Source organism: Rhinopithecus roxellana, chromosome 1 (genome assembly GCF_007565055.1).
Source record: "Rhinopithecus roxellana isolate Shanxi Qingling chromosome 1, ASM756505v1, whole genome shotgun sequence".
Taxonomy (NCBI): Eukaryota; Metazoa; Chordata; class Mammalia; order Primates; family Cercopithecidae; genus Rhinopithecus; species Rhinopithecus roxellana.
The window spans coordinates 40,654,981-40,679,069 of record NC_044549.1 but is presented as its reverse complement, the minus strand read 5'-3'; the positions used below and the strand labels follow the sequence as shown (position 1 = coordinate 40,679,069).

General features: G+C 43.0%; 1 protein-coding gene across 2 annotated transcripts in view; it reads left to right on the top strand.

Moving 5' to 3' along the window:
- Positions 1-2,984: 2,984 nt before the first annotated feature.
- The window catches only part of LOC104657623 (cytochrome c oxidase copper chaperone), a 24,682-nt gene continuing 3,577 nt past the window's right edge, over positions 2,985-24,089 (top strand). Inside the window, exons 1-3 of one of the 2 annotated variants that reach the window (XM_010357466.2) lie at positions 2,985-3,237; positions 5,340-5,428; positions 10,875-11,012. In XM_010357466.2, the coding sequence (XP_010355768.1) occupies positions 3,131-3,237; positions 5,340-5,424 (192 nt within the window). In that variant the 5' untranslated portion in view covers positions 2,985-3,130 and the 3' untranslated portion in view covers positions 5,425-5,428; positions 10,875-11,012. Of the gene's footprint in view, positions 3,238-5,339; positions 5,429-10,874; positions 11,013-24,089 lie in introns of those variants that run through there. The other variant, XM_030941568.1, reaches the window with a different exon arrangement.

Below are 24,089 nucleotides of genomic sequence, written 5' to 3'. Positions count from 1 at the left end.
CTCTCCTTACTATCTGATTGATCGTGTGTGAGCTAAGTTGCAAGCCCCGTGTTTAAAGGTGGAAGTGGTCACTTTCCCAGCTAGGCTTAGGGATTCTTAGTCTGCCTAGGAAATCCAGGTAGTCCTGTCTCTCAGAACCTGGTGGAAGTAACTGAATCATGGGGGCAGTTTCTCTCATGCTGTTCTTATGATAGTGAGTGAGTCTCACATGATCTGATGGTCTTATCAGTGTCTGGCATTTCCCCTGTTGGCACTCACTCTGTCCTACCATCTCCTAAAGAAGGTCCCTGCTTCTCCTTTGCCTTCCACCATGATTGTAAGTCTCCTGGAGCCTCCCCAGCAATGCAGAACTGTGAGTCAATTAAACCTCTTTCCTTTACAAATTACCCAGTCTTGGGTATTTCTTTATAGTAGCATGAGAACAGACTAATACAACCAACATTCATAAAACTGCGGCAGGCAATTTGAATAAAATTGCAGCTATAGAGAATGTCGTACAGTACATATTTACCTGTGGAAATTGGAAAGCATTTTTTTATTTGCAGGGGCAGATATAAGTAGAAAAATCACCTTACTTACTTTTGTAAGTTAGTTTATACAAAGTAGAAATAGTACATTAGGCCAATGAAAATTTAAGTCTTGTAATTCTTATCTCTCAACATATGGTGTCACTCCTTCTCTGCCAACAACTACCCAGTCTTACTTGGTAAAGCTGCCACACCTGGGATTAGTTAGGCCTGAAAAATGGCTAAAAATACCTTTATCATAGAAGGATTTTAGAAAGTATTTTCTTAGTTGTTGCTTCTGGCATTGCCAGGGCTGTCATGCATCCACGAAATTGCTGTTTGGTGCCACTGGTAGCTAATGTCCCCATTCAATAACATACAATAAACATATTCACTGTGTTATGAAAAAGTCCACAACAGTCACCACTTCAAGTCTTAATGCCTACTAATTTAGCAATTATAGTGATAGCAAAGCGTTCCAAAGGTTTAAAAGAGTTCCAATTCTGGTTAAAATCAAAATTGAGGAGCAAGAGCTTGATATAAAAGGTACAAATCAAACTAATCTCAGAGTTGCCTTTGTAAAACAGATGGGTGAATTTTATCTTTTATTATTTGGTACTGATCAGCCACCTAGTGTTAAACTCTAATTACAGCTCTCTAAAATTATTTTTCTTGGGGGAAGTGGGCTATTAAGATTTTGTTGGGGTAGAAAGGGAAATGATAAATTTCATGTTATATACTCCTACTTTTCCTTTATTTTGATGCAATTTCTTCAATTTTTTGACATACAATTTGTACTTTCGAAATGTTGTAACATAAGTTATTCCTCCATCCCTCAGTATTAAAATACTCTCCTCCACAATTTGCTATTAATTTCATATTTCAATCTTTCCTATGTAGGCCTTTAATGCATTTGGAGCTCTTCCTTTTAATGTAGTGTTCAATTTTCTCCAGATGGTTAGCCTATTTTCTTTTCCCCATTGATTTGTTGAACCACATTTTATTGTATATTAAGGATACAAGTGATGTTGATATTGCTCATCCAGGAAGCACTGTTGGATTAGCAAGATTCTAAACAATGTGAGTTAGCACCTAGTTGAAAGAATTGATACTAATGGATGAGGGTGAATTTAGAATATGAGGGTAATATGTTGTATTATTAAACATATCAATCAAGAAGGAAATAAAAATCATGCTCATTGAAAGTTTTCAGATGACAAAATGGGGATGGTCTTAGTAACTAGAAAAATACACATATAGAAATTACTCTTATACAGCACCAGTTCACAGACACACCTGTAGATTCCCTGAGCTAAATATCTATAATATAGAAACAAACTTTGATTAGGTGATACTGAAAGTTTAAGTACTTAAAAATACCCATCACCAGGCGGCTATTGAACAGGGCCTCGAAGTTCTGCTTTAAAAAATGATGTTATTGGCCGGGCGCAGTGGCTCACGCCTATAACCCAGCACTTTTAGAGGCTGATGTCGGCGGATCACCTGAGGTCAGGAGTTTGAGACCAGCCTGGCCAACATGGCAAAACCCCGTCTCTACTAAAAAATGCAAAAATTACCCGAGCGTGGTGGTGCACACCTGTAATCTCAGCTACTCAGGAGGCTGAGGCAGGAGAATCGCTTGAACCCAGGAGGTGGAGGTGGCAGTGAGCTGAGATCATGCCACTTCACTCCAGCCTGGGCAACAGAGCAAGACCTTGTCTCCAAAAAATAGAACAAAATAAAATTAAATTAAATAGCGTTTATTGCCTGTTTCCAACAGTTCTCTGCAGGAAAAAAAAATCCAATGATTATATCCATTTCGTTGCGAATAAGACGGGCACCAGTTTACCTATGTACCTGAGGAAATGCTATGGAAATGGTATTTTTCAATATTACTCATCAGTATATTAACGAATATATGACCGAATAATTCATACTGAACTCAAATCAGTTGGAGATGGGCTATAAATGCAAATTAGCTGAGGATTTAATGTGCATAGGAGATGTATAGGGGGTTAGAGGACCTTTTAAATTCCCCCAATAGTTGTGGTTTGGGTGGTTCTGTGTCTTTGCTATTCATTTTTAAATAGGTCAATGAAAGGAAAGGCCTGCAGTGTGTGGGGTTCAGGAAGAAGGCAGATAAAAAACAGGGGGAAACTAGTCTGTTAATCAAGGGAACTGGCTTTCACTTGTGGTTTCTCCTGTTTGGCTTGAACAAATCATTTCACCATCTTGGGCTTCCGTTTCGATACTGGGTGGGGAAGAACGGGTGTTACAAGATCTCTCAGTTGTCTTGCTGCTTTCATCTTCGTGAGCCCTCCCCAAGTTGATTTAACAAATTCTCTATAACCTAGAGTCCTAGAGTGTAAATGCTACAGTCCAGGTGACCTGTCAGCGGGCTTCCTTGCGCATGCGCTGATGAGGCACCCTCTCGTTAAGGCCGGAATTTTGCCTCTGCTGCGCACGCGCCCCTTTTAAATCCGCCCCCCACCTGTGAGAGAGAGGCAGGACTTCCTGTATTTTTTTTTAGAGCGACTGCCGGAAGTGGCAGCGGACAAATCGGCGTTTGCGGAGGCTCGTATAGATTTGGCTGTCTCCGCTCGTAGCTGCTTTTGGCGCGAAAGATGCCGGGTCTGGTCGACTCAAACCCTGCCCCGCCTGAGCCTCAGGAGAAGAAGCCACTGAAGCCTTGCTGCGCTTGTCCGGAGACCAAGAAGGCGCGCGATGCGTGGTCAGTGTGCAGCCGGAGAGGGCGCGGCCGATGAGCCTCGGGCCGCGGCCTGTGCCTTCCGGTGCCTCTGCCCTACGCCCTCTGCCCTCTGCCCTCTGCCCTTTTCCTTCCCCTCTTCCCCCCCTCCTCCCCCCTCCCCTCCCCGCCTCCTCCCCCCTCCCCTCCCCGCCTCCTCCCCCTCCCCTCCCGCCTCCTCCCCTCCCTCCCGCCTCCTCCCCCCTCCCCTCCCCGCCTCCTCCCCCCTCCCCTCCCCGCCTCCTCCCCCCTCCCCTCCCCGCCTCCTCCCCCCCTCCCCTCCCCGCCCCATTGCGGCGCTCTGGAGATAATTACTGGGCCTTGTAGGTTTCCTGGTCGGCTCTCTGTTGACTTATCCGGTGGCTTAGTCCCGGGAAGCGATGAAGAGAGAGGAGAACCGCTAGCTTCAACCACTGATTCCTTCCTACAAATGTGTTTTGAGTATCTGTTATGGGTTAAGGACTGCGTTAGGTCCGAAAATGTAGACATGGATAAAGATGGGTCTTGATATAAAGGAGCTTAAAGTTAATGGAGGCATATACCAATGACTTGTATACCACGTGGTAAGGGCTAAGATAGAAGATTTGTTAAGACCAAACAGGAAAGATTTTCTGGTAAATTCTAAGGCTTCCTTCCAAAATTTAGAGACAGTAGGACAGGTGCATTCCTTACAGTTCTGAAGAGTTCCCCTTCAACCCTTTTAAGGCAACCAAAAGTTGAAAATCAACTAGTCTATGGCGCAGGGGACAAAGTATTCAGAATAGTTCATCTAGATTGTCACCCCACAAAAGGTTTGTTCTTATTTTATATATCCTCTCTTGTAGAGCAAATCTCATTAGAGGACGTCCTCAGATAACGTGAATGTGCATCTCTTCCTCTGGCCCCTTTTGTCTTCGCAGATAATAGATAGAAGAAAGAAATCATTAGTGCTGTAATGGGATAATAAGAGGGTAGGAGCCCAGTGCTTTTATTAATCCTCAGTATTTTGTAAATAATACTGTGAAGGCAGGATTGAAAGACTGCCGTCTGAACAAATTGTTCCAGTGGTAACAGTAAGTGCTATTGAACCTTGAGTAGTATGACAGCATGATTAAGAGTCTGGGATCCACAGTCAGGGTTTGAATCTTAATCCACTAACTTGGTGACCTTGAGCCTCATGTGTCTATAAAATGACTCTAATAAAAGAAACTCCCTCCAGTATTATTGTAAAGGTTCATGGTACAAGCCATGTCAAGTGCCTAGCACAGTGTACATGGCAATAAATGATCAATGAATGCTAGCTGTTATCTTCACAATGATCTCACTCTCCCAGGCATCTCTCCCATTTGCAGGCAGCTCTTGAGCTATTGAAGGATGGGTAGAGTTTCGATGGAAGGAGAACCTATTCCCTTCTTTAAATTCCTTTTGCCTGGATTGCCTCAGACCACGTGGGTTCTTCCCAAATATCTGTAGTCAGGAGTCAGTTTTTCCTTGTAATTGAGTTTGGCTTTATTTGATTATTTACTGAATCACATTTTCAGGCCTTAGAAATAAAGCTGTGTAGTCCTAGTCTTGTCTTTGTGAATTTTACAAGTAAAATGTTCTTTGATCATCATGAGGGGGTGCTCATCTTGGTCTCCTGGCTACCAGATATTTTTGGTGTTTATGTTTTTGATGTAATTAGAAGTAGACTTACTTGGTTGTATTTGAATGTAGGGCAAAATCAGAAAGTTAATTTCTCCGTGATAATAAGCAAAAAATTGATCTGTTTTCTGTGCCCTTCATTTAGCATAAGTATTTTATTCAGTCAGTCAATTTCTTTATAGAGCAATGTTACTCCTTGGATATTGACTAGAGGCAATATTTAATATGGGTGATTATTTCTTATCAGATTTACCCCCCAAAATCACTTATCTGTGTAATGTCTTCATAGGCATGGAAATATCATAAGATCAAATAAAAACAAAGCTGGTTGAGGTAATAGCATTTGTTTTAACTCCAGCTACATTCCATTATACCCATGTTTTGTCTCACTGCCCATCACTATCATGCATACTTAATAATGTGCTTAATGCCTATTTAGAGAACAAGTACATTTTGTTTTATAGTATCATCGAGAAAGGGGAAGAACACTGTGGAGATCTAATTGAGGCCCACAAGGAATGCATGAGAGCCCTGGGATTTAAAATATGAAATGGTAAGCTTCTTGCTTCAAATTTGTGTATTGCTTTACAGATTTAGCAACAGTTGGGCTACATTCTCTCTGAAAGGTGGTTCACCTGGTTAATCTAAAATGCTTAAGTATCAATTTGAAAAACCATGATTTTTCAGTTCCCAGTGAAGGGAGTAAATTACGTCAGTAAAGACAGGCATTTAGCAGATTGGGGAAGGGGAGAATTGAGCTTTTAAGAAAGGGTTTGACAACAGTCTTTAGGTCTCATGGCTTTAGGAAAATTGTCTGACTGAAGGAACTAAAAGAAAAATATTCTCTTTCTTGTTTCGAATACTGTGGGACTTCAGTAAATGCTTTTTTTTTTTTTTTTTTTTTTTTGAGGCAGGGTCTCACTCTGTAAGCCAGGCTGGGGTGAAGTGGCCCAGTCACAGCTCACTGCAGCCTCAACCTCCCAGGCTCGGGTGATCCTCCCCTCAGCCTTCAGAGTAACTGGGACTACAGGTGTGGGCCACCATGCCTGGCTAATTTTTTGTTTTGTTTTTTAGAGATGGGGTTTCGCCATCTTGCCCAGGCTGATCTCAACCTCTTGGACTCAAGCAGTCCTCCTGCCTTGGTCTCTCAAAGTGCTGGGGTTAGAGGTGTGAGCCACTATGCCTGGCCAATGAATGCTTTTAAGTAGAGAGTAGGCATCCCATGGAAGTATTGCTTTCTGAAAAATGAAAATGGAATTGTAGTTATTTCTTTTGTGCCGTGCTTTATTGGAAAAAAAATAAAGCCTCAGGCCAATTTTTTTTTTTTTTTTAATTAAAAGTAAACTTTAATGTCAAAAATGCAAACTTGGGGAAGACAGAAAAGATCACACACAGTGCTGTCACTTCACACTTGGAAGGTTGCACAGCGGCTGATCAGAGGCGCTCCTCACGTCCCAGACAGGGCGGAAGCCGGGCAGAGACGCACCTCACTTCCCAGACAGTGGGCAGCTGGGCAGAAGTGCTCCACACTTCCCAGACAGTGGGGCGGCCCAGCAGAGGCGCTCCTCACATCCCAGACGGGGTGGCAGCCAGGCAGGGGAGTTCCTCACTTCCCAGACAGGGCAGCAGCTGGGCAGAGGCGCTCCTCACTTGCTAGATGGTGGGCAGCCATCCAGAGGGGCACCTCACTTCCCAGACGGGGTGGCTGGGTAGAGGCGCTCCTCACTTCCCAGACAGTGGGTGGCTGGGCAGAGGTGCTCCTTCCTTCCCAGACAGTGGGCAGCCGGGCAGTGGCACTCCTAACATCCCAGATGGGGTGGTGGACCTCAGGCCATTTTTTAAAAGAACTTGGAACTCTTAATCCACATTTAAGTGCTAAAAGGGACCTTAAGTGATATGTGTCCAACAGTTCCACAAACAAATGATATTCTTTTGTTTGGAAGCTCTTCCTTCAGTTATCAACTTAGCTCACCCCCCACCCCGCACGCCCCCTTTACTCAGGTCTCTTCAAAAGTCTGCTTATTAGAGAGGCTTTCCCTCAACGCCCCATGTAAATTACATCCCTTCCCCATCACTCTATCATGGTGCTGTCCTAACAGAGCTTTCTGTGAAGATGGAAATGTTCTGTATCTGCACTCGCCAGTCTGGTAGCCACTAGCCTTTTGTGGCTGTTGAGCACTTGAATTGTGGCTGGTAAGACTGAGGTACTGAATTTTTAGTTTTTAAAAATTTTAATAGCTACATGTGGCTAGTGGCTACTCTATTCTATACACTGTCACCTGCATATTACATATATTTTTAATTATCTATGTTGCTTCACGGCAGCTAGAAGGTAAGCTCTGAGAAAGTAGGAATTTTCTATTTCATTGACTGTCATATCCCCACCACCTATAACAGTGCCTGGCTTATAGTAGGTGCTCAATGGAGGATTGGTCAATGAATGAATAAATAAGGAAATTAAAGCTAATGGTTATGAAATGACCCCCAAGGTGGGTTGTGCAGTATCAGAACTGGAGCCTCAGTCTCCAGGCCGATTCCCTCTGCTTTTTGCCCCTACCCTAACTTCCACACCACACTACCACTTTTAACTTAATAACAGCTGAGAGATAATGCCAAAGCCACATGCCAATATATTAGTACTGGAGAGCCTGGCTTCTTTCCCTTGCACCTCTTTCCTGCCTCTTTGGAATTTCACATATGGCCGGTCTTCCTCACTGAGCTATAAAAAAGAAGGGATAAGGAACTTGTCGCAAGCTGATAAGAAGTTACTGTGTAATGGAGAACAGTCTAGGCTGAAAGTCCTGAGGCTTTATTTTTATTCTTTTGATGTTTAGTTTAGCATGTTTTTCACTTCAGCTACATTTAGCTTCATCAAGACATTATTCCTCTGAATTTTACTTATTATTTATAGAAAGAGAACCATAATACATTTTGTGATTCTGTATATAGTGTGGTGTATCTTCTGTTGTGTATATGATATGCTTAAGTAGCCTTTAGACTAGATGGTGATTTAAAGAAATGCTGTAATGAACTATTTTGTAAAATAAGTAAATTTGAAGGGGAATGTGTTCTTAAAAAGTATAAGTGTACTTTATTAACTATTTTTTAAGCCTCAACATTTGTACGTGGTTTCCTTGTTCATGATCTAAGTCCCTCATCAGTTGTGTAAGCTGTAGGCTTGTGCTGGACCTGCCTTGATAAAAAAGAGTGATTAAAAAAAATGCTAATTTTAGGAATATCAAAAGCTTATCTTGGACTTCATCTGAACCACAAAGGTGGTACAATTGTTATAAGTGGCATATATTCAAAAGTACCATATGATATCATAGTTTTCTTTATGTTATTGGGGCAGAGAGTGAGAATTATGTCTGTGTACTTCATTTGTGTGTAAAAGAAAATGCAAAAGCTTTAGACTTAGAAAATCTACTGTTTAACTGATTGTTTGGTCTTGGGCAGGTCCTTAACTTTCTGTACCTTGGTTTCCTCATCTGTAAAATGGAGACAATAATACATGCCCAAACTACTTCATAGAGTTGTTGTGATGATTAAATGTAAAATAAATCATCTGTAAAAACCAGAACAGAATAGCTCATACCTTGAGAGTTGTAGATAGCAGACATTCAGTTGAGGTCTGTTAAGTATATGACTTGATTATTATTGAATCCTGGTTACAGGAAGAACAATCTGAATCCATGTAGGACCTTTCTAAGAATTCAAACTGCATGTTCTTCATTTTCAGTGTAATATTTTTGGAAGAGGACTGGGTGTTGGATCCTCGTTGGTCCCAGGTGTCCTATTTCCCCAACCTCCATGGGGAAATGGAGGCACAGTGAAGTCAAAAAAGACTTGCTCAAGTTAAGAGTGGATAGTGGTCAAATTACATTAGAGTTCAGATCTTTTATATTCTCCAAATCACAGGCACTTTACACTTCACTCCTTGTACTTAATGAGATTTTATTCCAACATATTCATTTTTAGAATTGCACATAATTTTGATCTTCAATCTTAAAACCTCATTATGAATGCTAATTAGAAAGACCTGTTGCTGAAATGTACAGTTGCAAATAATGGAGTAAACAGGCCATTGTCTGGAGGGTGAAATCCAACACAACTGTCTGCATTGCTGTAAGATAAACTTAACCTAAATTGGTATTTCTTAGACTGTTAGATCACATTTTTCTGAGAATAGCTTCAAAGGAAAAATATTTTGCAAACTTAGATCTTTCTGGCAATGATCATGAAAGTTCCTTAATTCAGAAACTTTTGTAGATTTTGATGTTATTCCTGAGATCTTAATTGTACCTCGAGTACAGTAGATTGGGAATACATCTATTATACAATTTTTATACTTAACGTGAAAGTAGGCTACATTCACCCAGTAGTTCTTACCCAGAGGTGCACCTCAGAATCATCTGAAGAATGTTTTCCAAAATTCACAACTTGGGCCCTGGTCTGCACCTGTTGACTGAGAAACTCCTAGATGATTTTCAAGTGCACTTCTCTTTAACAACCACTGGCCTAAGTTGAAGACGAATAGCAGAGATAATGCTAGACATAAATTATCTGAAAATGTAGTAGTAGCAAAGGCAGAGATTTGAAAACTCAAGAAAAAATGGGTATGGTGGTGATTTTAGACAATTTTTTTCTATTTTTTGACTGCTTCTTTTACTGAAAAGAGAAATCACAAGAACCTAGAACCTCATTAGAAATATAAGAAGGAAATGGATGGCTACTGTCTTTCTGCCTTTAGGAGTCAGAAGAAGCCTAAAGAACCCATTTTGGAGACTAAAGTTATTGAAAGAAATTAAAGGACTAGTACTGAGTAGTGGCGATACTCAATATTAAGTTTAACAACTTAACAGTTGGGTGCTTAAAATATGCTGAATTTTACGCACACACACACAAAACTGATTATGTATGAAAATATGATCCCAAGATAATCCAGAAAGAGTAATTTCTGCCATTCAAACGTTTATTCATTCAACAGATATTTATTAAGACCCTGGAAAATGCCGAGGGGAGAAAGATTATCCCTCCAGTCAAGGACTTTACATCCAGAGATATAACCAAACAGGTTTAAATCCAGGGTCTTCTACCACATAGCCCCTTTTGATATGTGGTCAGTAGCAAAAGTGGTAACAATGCTATGGGCTGCTATAATTGAAAGGTTGAATGGCTTCGCTTTTGGTTGTCTTTCCAAGCTTTTCTATAAATATATTCTTCCTTTGAGCCTTTTAGAAAAGAGAGAGTTTAGATGTTTATGTCTTGATGTGGTTTATCTTTATCTAAACCAAATGAAGTGAACAGCTACATGAGGCAAGTATTTGCATTAGACTTGAAGAGTTAGCTACTCCAGTTTAATTACCTTCCTACCATTGTTCTCAATCTTCTGGGATAGGCACTGGGAGCAGTGTGAGAAGCCTGGTATTGACTTGACTGGATCAGCAACCCTATCTATGCTACTCTCCCTTTTTGATTTTTCCAAATGAATGTTAAAGGGTTGCCCTTATCTTGCCTTTGGGATTAAGTGAGTAACTTTCCACAGGAAGTGCCTTGGGTACTGAGCTGACCTTCTGCCCTCTACTTTGTGGAGCTTTGCCAGGCATACTTGAATCAGCAAAGAGGGGTTTGCAAGTCTTGTTTCTTGAATATCTATAAAAATAACTGCTTTGGCCTTTTTTGGAGGATATTTTTGAGAAATACATATTTCTCAAACACACATGTATTATTTATATATATATACACACAGAGAGGGAGTTTTTACTTCAAAAACTTTTAAAGAGTAAACAATATCATAATAGTTTCACTGATGTTTTTAGTTAGGCAAACCTAGAATTTTAAAATGTTGATTTTGAATTTTATGACTGATTTGGAATAATTCTGGTAATTAGTTAATTACTCATCTGCAGCATTCATTTCTAGTGGTCTTAATTCCCTGACTCCATAGATCTGGCATGATGTTTGAAATCTGACTTTCTAAAACAAATCTTTTTCTGTAGGTGGTCTGCTGTGTGAATAAATAATTCCTGAAGAATGAAGAAGATTAATTTTGGGAGTTCTTTGATGAACTTTGATATGTGGAAAAAGTATTTATAATTTATTTTTAAAAGAAAGTAAAATATTACTAGTGAAAGGTCTTCAGTTGTGTTTCTTTTTGTGTGTGTGTTCCTCGTTTGCTCACGTGGCTTTTTTCCCCCAAAGGATATATATCAACAAATCTTGTAACATAAAGTGCTTATGTTCTTATTAGAATGTCATTCTGGGAACTCTGGATATCTGTTGTCAGGAGAAGGCAGATACTGATCTCAACCAATGAAATCTCCAGAATTAGGTGAATAGAAGTAAAATAAATAATCCTTTACCAATTCAGAATCAGTGTGGTAGCTGATTTGTTTTTTCTAAGACCACCAGAGCGGGCACAAAAGAACCAGCGACTAGGCAAGGGTAGGAGCAAAACTGCAAGTTTATTTTGGTCACCTAGCTTCAGGGGAAGAAGGTGGGTAGGGAGAGGTCTGTTGGCCCCCGACAAATGAGGCCCACAGAGTCACCCGTGCAGCTCTCGGACGGAGTTCCAACAGTCCCTGACCGCAGTGGGGAAGCTGGGAAGTCTGTGCGTGGCGTTCGTCCGGAGCCGCTTTTCTAGGAGTGGGAGGGCAATAGGCGGGGCACGGGCGTGTCGGGGGGCGTTCCGCAGGTGCAACCAGGTAAATCTTGGTCTCTTCAGATTGACATCACCTGGCGCATGCCTAGTTGGTCTGCACCCTCCCGGGTTGCCGGCTGCATTTTCGCGCGCAGGAACCCGGAAGTGCACCATCTTGCCTCCATTCATCCAAACAGTCCAACCTTTTATTGATAATAGTGATAAAGGGGCGCCGTGGTCTGTCTGGCTGCTTCCTGCTGTTAAGGGGCGCTGTTAAGGTCGGGGCCCATGGTTGGCATTTGGACGTACGGATGAAGAATAAAATAAGGCACAGTATTAGTATAGGAACGAGGTATGGAAGCATTTGTTGGAATATGGGCAAAACCCAGAAGGAAGGTCCCGGCAAGGTTGGGGTATTAAGGTTCTGTATCTCAGTTTTTTTTATTTTATTGAGGGTTTGAATGTTAGTGTCTACTAGGCCTGACTTGCTAACATAATAGCAGCACTCTTCTCCAAGGAAGAGACAAGTGCCTCCTTTTTTCAGCTGTAAACAAGCCTAGGGCTCGCCTGTTTTGGGCAGCTACTTGGGCTATTGAGGTAGTTCGGCGCTGCAGGGAGGCCAGGCTTTCAGCTGATTCCAATAACTAGAGGGAGGAAAACAGCCCGTTTTTGACGGAAGTGGCGTAGTGGCATGGAAAGTTGCTGGAAAAGCTCTGCTACTTCTGCCTGGCTGTATAAAGTTAGACTGGGGACCAAGGACATGGGGACATAGAGGGATCAGTTAATGGCTGTATGGTTAAGAGTTTTAGAGGGAGAGACCAGTTGCACCAGAAATAGCCTCCAATGGGGGCTGTTTAGCCTCCATTGGGTGCCTGAGTATGATTACCTCAGGATGAATTTGGAATTGAATAATGGAAAGGAAGGATTGGGCTATTTGGATTTTGGTATAGAGGTGCCTGGAGTGTGAGTGAATTGTGGGATGTTTGACCAGTTGTGTTGAAGGCCCTGGGCAGGGGGCTGCCACTAGGCAGGGGCCTTCTAAAGCCTCACAGAGGAAGCAGTGGGAGAGATTGGTTATATTCACAGTGTAGGTTAAGTTTAGCCTTTGGCGGATAAGTGTGAGCCATGAGATAGGGGTCTCTATTGTGCGGAGAGAAGTTTGATAGCCTTAAGGAAGACAACTGGCAGAACTATGTGCTACTGAGTGTGTTCGGCTGTCTTGTGGCCAAGTTTGAGTGATGAGAAAAAAATTGCCATACAGTAGGCGGACTAGCAAAGGTCTGAGTGTATGAGTGAAACAGCAATATAAGTATAAAATGAGACTTCATTTTCAGCGTAGTCACGGAGTGTCCCTTGCCATTGGAGATGTTCGATGAAGGTTAGGAGATGGGAGAACCACTGCTCTGTACTATTGTCTGGAGGTAGATATGGGTCTGGGGTTATGTATTGAAAGTCTGATAGGTTTATGTAGAGGATGGTGAGAAAGCGAGCTAAGCGCCAGGGATCAGGGAGCATGAACTAGTTAAGAAAGTTTTGTAAGTTTGAGGCGAGTGGGGGAAAGTTGAACTGATGTCCACTGATTGTTCCCGGTGGGGGCCCTTTTTAGCTGGGAAATATGAATCCAATGCGTGTGTCCTAGGAGTTTTGCTGCTGTATGTGTAGACAGGAGGACAATGTATGGGCCTTTCCACCTGGGCTGTAAGTCTTTGGCTTGGATATCTTTTATGTATACTTGGTCTCCGGGACTGAGGGAGAGATGTGGGTTGTAGGCGTCTGTTGGAGGAGGGTGTGCTAACTCAGCGTGTTGTCTTAGGAGTTGTCTGAGAAGAGTGAGATATGGGAGGTAGTTCGCCAAAGGGGCTGGCAGGGAAGGTATTTGTTGGAGGGTTAGGGGCCGTCCATAGACTAATTCGAACGGACTGAGGCCTGTTGGGCTTCGAGGTGCTGCCCGCAGCCGGGTCAGGGCTAAGGGAAGGAGAGTTACCCACGACTGCCGGGTTTCGATTGAGAGTTTGGTGAGCTGCTGTTTGATGAGTCCGTTAGCCTTTTCTACCTTACCAGAAGACTGAGGCCTATAAGGGATGTGGAGTTTCCAGGTGATGTGTAGGAGGGCTGCTACCTGTTGGACTACCTTAGAGATGAATGCTGGACCATTGTCGGATTGAAGAGTGACCGGGAGGCCAAACCTAGGAATAATATGTTCAGTGAGTATAGAGGCAACAATGTTAGCGGTTTCTCCTGTGGTAGGATAGGCCTCGATCCACCCTGAAAAGGTGTCCACAAGGGTTAAGAGGTATTTGAATTTTTTATGTCTTGGCATATGTGTAAAATCAATTTGCCAATCTTCACCTGGTTGGTGTCCTCTGAGTTGATGGCTGGGATGGGGATTACGCAATGCGCCTTGAGGATTTGCCTTTAGGCAGGTAGAGCACTGCTGGTTGATTGTAAGTAAGTGTTTTTGTAGTGTTGGACAGTGGAGGAGGGGATTTAGGAAATCATATAAGGCTTTGGGTCCTATATGTAAAGAATTATGTATGTCTGTTAGAATGGTATGGAGTTGTGTTTCAGGAATAACTAGTTTGTTATCAATATATATCCAGTCACCTGTAGTTAGTTTGGCTGTTGGATTTTGTAATAGCTTAGCCTTTTCTTCCTGAGTGTAATTAGGGGCATACTGGGGGGAGAGAAAACAGGCAGAAGGAGGCTTAGGGGTGGAAAATCCAGCGGCTGACTTGGCAGTGACGTCAGCGAAATTGTTGCCAGCTGCTACCGGGTTAGATGAAGTTTGGTGCCCTTTACAATGTATAATGGCTACCTTGGAAGGTGCCGACAGTGCATCTAGTAGTTTGAGTATTTGTTTTTTTTTAATAATAGGGGTACCGCCGGTGGTTAAAAACCCTCTCTCTTTCCAGGTGACTGAATGGGTGTGTGTGATTAGAAAAGCATATTTAGAATCTGTGTATATGTTTACTGTTTTTCCTTTTGATAGTAGGAGTGCCTTGGTTAGTGCAGTGAGTTCTGCCTACTGTGATGTGGTCCCTTGTGGTAGGGGTTTTGCCTCTAAAACTGTGGAAGAGGTAACTACTGCATATCCTGCCTGTCTGTTTCCTTGAGGGTTGATAAAGGAGCTGCCATCCACAAATAGGGTTAGTTGTGCATTCTGAAGGGGCTGGTCATGCAAGTGTAGGTGGCTGGGGGGTTGAGCCTCCAGAACCTCAGGACAAGAATGTTTAGTATGGGGTGGTTTAAGAGAGTCTGGCAGTAAAGTGGCTGGATTTAGAGAGGAGCAAACTTCTAAAGTAACAGTGGGGTCTTCTATGAATAAGAGATGGAAAAGTTGGAGCCGGGATGGAGTTAAGTGGCTAATACTTTTATGAGAGATGAGATCCTGAAGACAGTGTGTGGAGAGGACTGTTAGATGACTGCCTCTAATGAGCTTTTTTGCTTCCTGGGTCAGGCAGGCTGCCGCTACTAGCGCACGCAGACAGGGTTGTCAGCCTTGTACAGTTGGGTCTAGCTGTTTGGATAGATAGGCCACAGGACGGTGGGTGTTACCGACAGGCTGGGCTAAGAGACCAACTGCCACTTTCTGCCTTTTTAACTGGAAGTATTGGAGTGTTACAGGGGAAATGTGTGCGGACAAGAATATGTTGGCTAAGTAGTCGCGTGATAATTGGCTTTAAATCTTGTAGATGTGTCAGAGAGAGAGAGAATTGGGGGCGGTTTGGGAAATGAGTGGGATCTTTGAGCTTGACGAGAACTGGTGGCTGGTGGGCAGCTATGACCGGGGTGGAAGTGTCCCACACTTGAGGGTGTACAGAAATAGGGAAGATGGGGGGTGGGGGTGACATAGGAGGAGCGTGTGCGCTTGCACAAAGCATGAGCAACAGGTCATGAGGGGGTTGAAGGGGAGTGGATGGGTTGGTGGGAATGTATATGGAGGCCTTTAAGGTGCTCAAGATGTCTCAGCCTAGTAAGGGGGTAGGGCATGAGGGTATAATGAGGAACGAGTGCGCAAAGTAGTTGTTGGCCAGGCAGCAATTAAGGAGTGGAGTTTTTCGTGGGATGGATGGCTTTCCACTTACTCCTACTACAGAGATATTGGATGGAAGGCTAGGTCCAGAGAAGGATGGCAAAACAGAATACGTAGCCTCGCTGTTGATTAAAAAATTGTCTTACCCGCTACCAGGAGAGTTACCCGCAGCTCGGCGAGGGTGATGGGGGTCCCCGAGTCTCGGCACCTTCAGTTGTCGTCGTCGTCCAGATGTAGGAGCTGGAAGGAGCTCCCAGGATCCTGGGAAAGGGGGTCACGTGGAGACGCAGCACCTGTTCTCAGGGTGGGGCAATCAGACTTCCAGTGTCCTCCCTGCTGGCAAGCAGGGCAGGGGGCTGCTGGTGGATGAGGGTTAGGACATTCACTGGCCCAATGTCCTGACGCCTTGCACTTATAGCAAGGCTGCGTTGGGGCTCAGGGACCTTGCGGACACCTGTTGGCATAGTGTCCTGCCTTGCCGCACTTATAGCAGGCTCCTTTCGTGGCCTTGGAGTCTGTGGGGTGTGTGCTCTCTGGCCTGGGGTTACAACTGGGCTCTAAAGCCGCTGCTAGGAGCTGGGCCTTCTGTTTGAGGCGTGCCTGTCACACTGCCTCAGCTGTCTCCTCTCTGGAGTTATAGACCTTAAAGGCTAATTTAACCAGGTCTTGTATTGGTGCCTGAGGACCATCCTCTACCTTCTGAAGTTTCTTACGAATGTCAGGAGCTGATTGAGAAATGAAATAAGACGCCAAAATGGTGGCCCCTGTGGGGGAGGCCGGATCTAACCGGGTATACTGGGTTAGAACCTCAGTCAGCCTATTTAAGAATGCGGCTGGATTTTCTTCTGGATTTTGAATAATTTCTTTTAATTTGTTAAAATTTACAGTTTTGTTTGAGGCTGCTTGCATACCAGCCAACAAACACTGAACCATTATGTCTCGCCTACGGCGCCCAGGCTGGTTTGCTTGGTAGTTCCAGTCTGGGTCTGCCGAGGGGACTGCTTGCTCCCCTAGTGGGATGGCGGCGTCAGTTAAATGTAGTTGGTTGGCGTGCTGCCTGGCGGCCGCTAGGATGCGCTCTTGCTCCTCAGGGTTTAGGATGGAGGTTAGGATAACCTGGAGGTCATGCCAAGTTAAGTCATAGGCCTGACAAAGGTATCTAAATTCCTTTATGTAGATGGTGGGATTAGCTGAGAAATCCCCTAAACGCTTCTCAATTTTGGAAAGATTGGCCAATGAAAAAGGGACATGTACTCTGACTACCCCCTCCGCCCCAGCCACCTCTTGCAAAGGCGCTAACACTGTAGGAGGGTGTGGGGCAGAAGTGGAGGCATCAGCAGGGCACTTAGAGCGGGTGTGTGCAGAGACAGGAGACTCAAGACAGCCAGTTGGGGGCCCCGAAGGAAGCACGGGACTGAGTGGATTACTACTAGGTAAGGAGGAGGAAGGAGGAGTCTGGATGGGGGGAGGAGGAGGAGTCTGGGCAGGAAGGGAGGGGGTGGAGAGAGCGGGGAGAGAAGGAGGAGTATAGGGACGAGAGCTTAAGGCCCAAAAGCCTTGTACGTAATTAATTTCGGACCACTTGCCTAGCCGCTGGCAGAAATTGCTGAGGTCGATCACGCCACAGTGGAAAGGAAAATTAACCGCTTCCTCCTAAGGTCTTGTTCGAGCTGTAAGGTTTTTAAATTGGCTAGGAGGCACCCTAAGGGGGTGCTCTTTGGAAATTTGGACTGGGGGGTTTCCCGTTTGTTTCCTCTTTACCGACACAAGGGACACAATGGAAATGGAAATGGATCCCTGCCTGGCTTCAAAGCGTCCTTTGGAACCAGCAGAGACAGACTGGAGGCTCATGGAGCCAAAGTGGAGATTACTTTCAGGCGGACGTCTCCGTCCTGAATGGGTCTCCCGAGCCACATGGTGGCTCCAAATGGACCTCGGACCTGCGCAGGATTTTGGCCGAGGGAGGTAAAGAGGAGACAAGGGCACTTACCCCAGAGAGGCCGTGAGAGTGAGGGAAGCGGGTCTCAGGTCCTGGTCCGTCTGTGGCGTGGAACGAGGAGGAGGAGGAGGCTCCCCAGACCCTGGGGGCCCTGAGGAGGGGTCTCCTCCCGGGTTTCGGCACCACCTGATTTGTTTTTTCTAAGACCACCAGAGCGGGCACAAAAGAACCAGCGACTAGGCAAGGGTAGGAGCAAAACTGCAAGTTTATTTTGGTCACCTAGCTTCAGGGGAAGAAGGTGGGTAGGGAGAGGTCTGTTGGCCCCCGACAAATGAGGCCCACAGAGTCACCCGTGCAGCTCTCGGACGGAGTTCCAACAGTCCCGACCGCAGTGGGGAAGCTGGGAAGTCCGTGCGTGGCGTTCGTCCGGAGCCGCTTTTCTAGGAGTGGGAGGGCAATAGGCGGGGCACGGGCGTGTCGGGGGGCGTTCCGCAGGTGCGACCAGGTAAATCTTGGTCTCTTCAGATTGACATCACCTGGCGCATGCCTAGTTGGTCTGCACCTTCCCGGGTCGCCGGCTGCATTTTCGCGCGCGCAGGAAAAGTTGGGGGAGGATGAAGAACCCGGAAGTGCACCATCTTGCCTCCATTCATCCAAACAGTAGCCATATCATCTCATTCAACACTTTTTTTTTTTTTAACTTTCTTAAAGGTAAGAACAAGCCTTTAGTCTTATTATTTAAACCATTACTGTTTATTAGCTGTCTTTTGGAAAAGTCATTTTAGATTTTGGATCAGATTAGGGTGATATGGCTTGGAAGATCTCAACTGTTTGGCATTATGAATCTGTACATGGCTAGTTATATTTTAAAATAGACTAGGATTTTAAGTTTTGTGCCTACAGGTTAGACAGTTGTCTTTTAATTAGAAGCTGGCTTAGGCTGGAGACTGAATTGGTACTAAAAGTCACTAATCAAACATCACTTGCTGAGGACATATGTATTGACTATGCATAGCACTTTCCTCAGTGCTATGCCATAGTGATGCCTGGAGTTGAACAGAGTGTGATTTCCTTAGTATAGCAACCTTGTCATCCTTGTAGCTGCTGAATGGCTAGTGAAGTATGATCATATTCTGCTTGTAAAGTACATTGAGTCTAAAATCTCAAGAACAAAAGATACTGAGAACATAAGAAGATATGTAACGTTCATATGTCGTTGTGTGATGGAAAAAGTCTCTCCTTTATAAAATAAGGAGCTGAATCAGATGATTCCTTAAGATTCTTTCCTAATTCGTTAAGAGCATGGCTTTGATGTATGACAGACTTAGGTTCAATAACTGACTATGTGACCTCAAGCAAGGGATAGCTTTTTTGGGTCTCTTTTTCTCAGCTGAGAAAAAAAAAAAAGAACAAAAAGCAAGTATAGAAGTAATACCTAACTTACAGGATGGGAAGTACTAATTAAAAATGATGTATACACAGTATTTGGCACTGTTATTAGCATTCTCTATTATTTTATTTTGTTTATATTTTTACTTGAATATTCATTTGGATATACTTTAGTAAGCACTTTTTGATTTACAGACATAATCTACGTGAAGAATAGAATCTTGAACAATTAAGACAGGTGTGAACCAACTTCCCACCCAATACAGATCTTTGGCATATGGTTATCCAAACTCTGCTTGAATATGTCCTGGAACTACAAAAAATAAAAAAATCAATAACCTTATCACCCATTGTTGATTTCTAATATATACTAGTCCAGACTTTTCCTATGCCTTTATACATTTTTTAAAACAAAAATAAATTTTTTTCTGTGCTATATATTTTTAATGAAGTTATAACATCATGTTTTGCCCCTAATGTATTTTACCATTAGTGAGTATAGGTCTACGGTGTCATTTGTATTGACTATGTATAAATTCATCTGTGACTTAACCATAATTTAACCAATACCCTGTTTTTTCTTTTTGCACATTTGGACATTCATTCATTAAACAAATACTTCATATAGAGTGTCTTCTGTATGTCAGATGCCAGTCTAGGAATTGGATCTCAGTCTGGAACAGTATATATGTCAGATAACCTAAATTCTGAAGTTTTGTTTTATTTCGTTGGTTGGTTTAATGGAAACATAATAAGGAAGAAATGTCCTGAAATCCCACCAGTCTACAATAGGACCACTCTTCAATAACATTTCTCTCTCTCTCTCCGTGTGTGTGTGTGTGTGTGTGTGTGTGTGTGTGTGTGTGTGTGTACACCTTTTACTTTTTTTTTTCTTTTGGCTACTCTGATAACACTGCAATAGAAGTCTCCTTATGGAAAGTCTTTACAAGTGTCCTTTACTAATCACTCAGCTAAAGAGGGGCCAGAGGCCATGCATGTTTTCAAGGCTTTGAGTGAGGACTGCCCCCAAATGATCCCTAGAAAAAAAATACGCATTTGCACCTTAGTGTCTCAGAGCACTGATTTCCCTAATCTCTGAGCAACACAATTTTTTAAAACTTGCCAGTTTGGTATGCTTGCTTGATTTGTAAAGGACCTGAAAGCACCCTTTTTGGTCTCTGCAACACTTAAAAGTACATCTCACAAGACCCTCTGCCCACCCTTTCCTAGTGCTTGAGTCCTCCCAAAGATGATGTGCAGCAGTTCGGTAATAATGATAAGAGGCATCACCACAGTAACTTGAAAAATGAAGAACTTGGCCTCCTAGTGGGTAACAACCACATTCTAATGCACCTCTTTGCTAAGCCTTTGCTCTTCACAATAATGACTAAACTCAATGCGGATATAGTCACACTATTTTTTCTAGTCCCCCCTTTGTCTGACCTTGTAATGTTTAACTTGAAGGTTGATGAAGACAGGATCATATCCTTAAGTAAGGCCTGTCTTGGGATTACTACATCTTTCACAGGTCTAATGTGATCTATGATGTGATGGAAAAACCATGATCCTTATTTTACAGGTGAGTATAGGTGCTCGGAGAGGTTAAGAAAATCACCCTGATCCAATAGCTGGTAACCTGCGATGTAAGTTGAAGCCCAGTGTTCTTTGGTGTACTAGTTATCCAGTGTAAACATCATGTATTTGTAGTTATAAATTCATTTAATGCATACTTAGTGAAGGCCTGTTATTTGCAGGGAACAGCCCTAGTGTTCATAATTCATGTGTGAATCAGACATACTTTTTTCAAGATGAGAGGCTGTTTGATTCATCACTTGCTGAGGACATACTATATGCCAGCTATACAGAGTAGTAGTCAAAGGGTAGTAAGACATAGACTCTACCCTCAGAGAGCTTATAGTCTAGTGGATATATATATATATATATATAAACCATAGAAATATAAAGTTGAATGCTCAGTGGTATGATGGATATTCCAAGATGCTTTCCTAAACAGAGTGCATGTGTGATTATGCCCAGTATTTATTTCTTTAGGTATTAAAAAGTGCTAGATGTTCCGTCTGTGTTGATTATGGTGCTTTTGATAGCAAGTAATAGAAAATCCTCATGAGGAAAACTCACATAGCTGGAAGTCCAGTTAGAGTCAGCTCTAAATGTGATGATATCATAGGATCACTAATTTCATCCAAGACTCAAGTTATTTTCATCTCAGAGCTTTCTCGTCCAGGACCGATGAAGCCCATCATGTGCTTTCTTGTTCAAGTGCAGCAGAAGAGAGAGAAACCATTTCCTGGGCATGGACTCTTAGTCCCTTTTCTAAAGGTCTGATTGAGCCAAATTAGGTTATATGTATTTTTATGGACCAGTAATAGTTATCAACGGAATACCTTATAGTGATTGGCTTACACAAGATTCCCCACCTCTACCCTACCCCCACTTAGATCCATGTGCAGGTTTGATAGCTGGACAAAGCAAATTCTGTCACAATTGAGGAAGAGGTAATTGGATATTGAATTGACAACCAGATTTCCACTGCACCATCTTGTTCATCTAACAGGTCACCCTGAACGGTCAAATTGAGTTCGTAGGAGGAATTCCTCTCATAGTTTACTCAAACTTTAGAAAGAAAATTATTAGTAGAGCATAATTCTGATGTTCAGTTTTTATAGAATAAGACAATTAGCAGATGTTCAGAGAACTGTTCTCTGAAGAGTTGTCCTTAGGGAGATCTCAATTAGGATGCTTTCAAAAGCAAGCACTAGAATACCCGACTATGCTGATGCAAGCAATACAGAAAAGTAATTTATCTCCCTGTTAGGAAGTTTGGAAATTAAAAGCTCCAGGTTTGAGACAGTGGCTTCAAGAACTTAGCCTTGGCCGAGTGTGGTGGTTCATGCCTGTAATCCCAGGACTTTGGGAGACTAAGGCCAGAGGATCGCTTGAATCCTGGAGTTCAAGACTGGCCTGGGCAACACAGTGAGAACCTGTCGGTACAGAAAATAAAAACATTAACTGGGCATGGTAGTACATGCCTGTAGTTTCAGTTACTTGGGAGGCTGAGGTGAGAAGATTGCTTGAACCCAGAGGACTGAGGCTGCAGTGAGCCGTGATTGCGCCACTGCATTCCAGCCTGGCTGACAAAGCAAGGCCCTGTCTTAAAAAAGCAAGCAAACAAAAAACCTAGGCTTGTTCTACTTTCCTGCTCTTTATCCTTCTCATCCTTAGGCATATCATATCTCATGACTATGGTAACTTCAAGCATTACATCATCACACAACTGTTCGAGCCTGGATGAAAGGTAGGCCTGCTGTCTATCAGGGAGTATGCTTTTTCCCAGAAGCTCCCCCACATACTTTCTCTTACATCTTATTGCTCACATGTCTCCTTTTATGCCAGTCACTACCAAGGAGAATGAGATACTGTGCTTGGCTCTGGCAACCTGGGGAAAAGCTCACCTTCCTTAACATATTGCCCAAGCAAAACTAGATTTGCATAAACTAAAGAAAAAGGGGAAATGGCTGTGGAAGTCAACCAATAGTGTCTGCTTAAGTTCAACTGGACACTGTGTGTTTGGAGCATGAAATTATGCCTCTGTTTTATTTTAGTATCCATACTAGGAAAGTGTTAGCCTCAAGCTCAGTGTTTCTCAAACTGTATGTGGTGAAGAACCAGCTTTTTTCCCCTCAATTCATCACAGACCAACACTAGGAAAATGAAATAAACCCATACAGATTTTAAAATATACTATACAAACCCAGAATTTTTGTTCAAAGGCCATAGTTTCTCTGTGAAATTGCTATAAAAAATGTCTAAACTCTCACAATTTCTGTCCTTACCCCAGCGTGAACCAGCATGGACCAGTAACAAACAGTTTGAAGACCAGGCTGAGTTCATGACCACACTTGTTGACTCTGCTGACTTCACAAGCTGGCCCCAGCCTGCCTCACCTGCCCCTTGTCTGCTGTTCCTTTTGATTCACCTACAACAAGCTGTTCTCTGTTACCAGAATATGCCACATATTTTGTTTTACTTCTGGAATTGACTTTACAATCTGTTCTTTCTTCTTGAAATGCCCTCCTCTAGCTGGGGAAAATTTTTTAGACCAGATTAAAAGTCACCTTCCCTGTGATGTCTTCTCATGAAAAAAAATATTTTTTTAAGAGACAGGGGTCTCACTACATTACCTAGGCTGGTCTCGAACTCCTGGGCACAAGTGGTCCTCCCACCTCAGCTTCCCAAAATACTAGGATTACAGACATGAGCCATCACACCCCCAACCTCATGAATTTTAGTTAGGTTATAGCAGTATAGTAAAAGTCCCTATGGATTGAATTATTTGCTCCCTCATCAGTGTTTTTTGTTTGAATCCTAGGTACACTTGTTTTATTGGATTACAGTTTCTGGGTCAGTATCCGGGATAGACTGAAAGTTTCTTGAAGTGATAATTATCTGATTCATCTTTATATCCCCTGTTCTTGGAACACATAGTTTGTCCTGAATAAATGCCTATTGAATTGAATCAACTCAACAAATGAGAAAACTTCTGTTTCTTTCCTTTCTTCTTTCCCAGATGTTTTTTATTGTGTTCTACCTTCATGTTTGTGTATTTCCTTATAAGAACATACCATTTTGACAGATAATACATTTTTTCTTTCCTTTTCTATCAGATCTGGACTTAAACAAGACACAACTTTTCATTGTTGTGTTCTAATCACAGGTCCTATCCTGTGGGCATCAGTGTCACTATTACTGCAGGCCACGTGTGGGGTTTTTGCACCCATGATTCTCTGACATGTATGCCACCCTAGCAATGTACTCAAATTTCCAGCAGCAATAGATGAGCTTCTATATGCAGACATGTAAACTCCCAAAAGTACCTGGTAGGATGCTATTAATATATTGTAGAGAATATACAATTCAGAGACACACTGACCTGGGCTTTAATCCTTATTCACAGACTGACTAGCTTTGTGGCCTTGGGCAAGTTCCTTAGCCTCTCTGAGCCTGCTTCTTCTATTAAAACAAAAAATAGGTACAGTAAGATAACATGAGAAAACAATAGTTGCTTGTTAGTCCCCTCTGCTGAGACAGCACATATGTGGATTGGCAGGAAAGCAGGCTGAGTGCAGTCTGGGCAGCAGTACAAGTGAACCATAGAGTTAATGGGTCTGCCTGTCTCTTTAATGGGTCAGGGC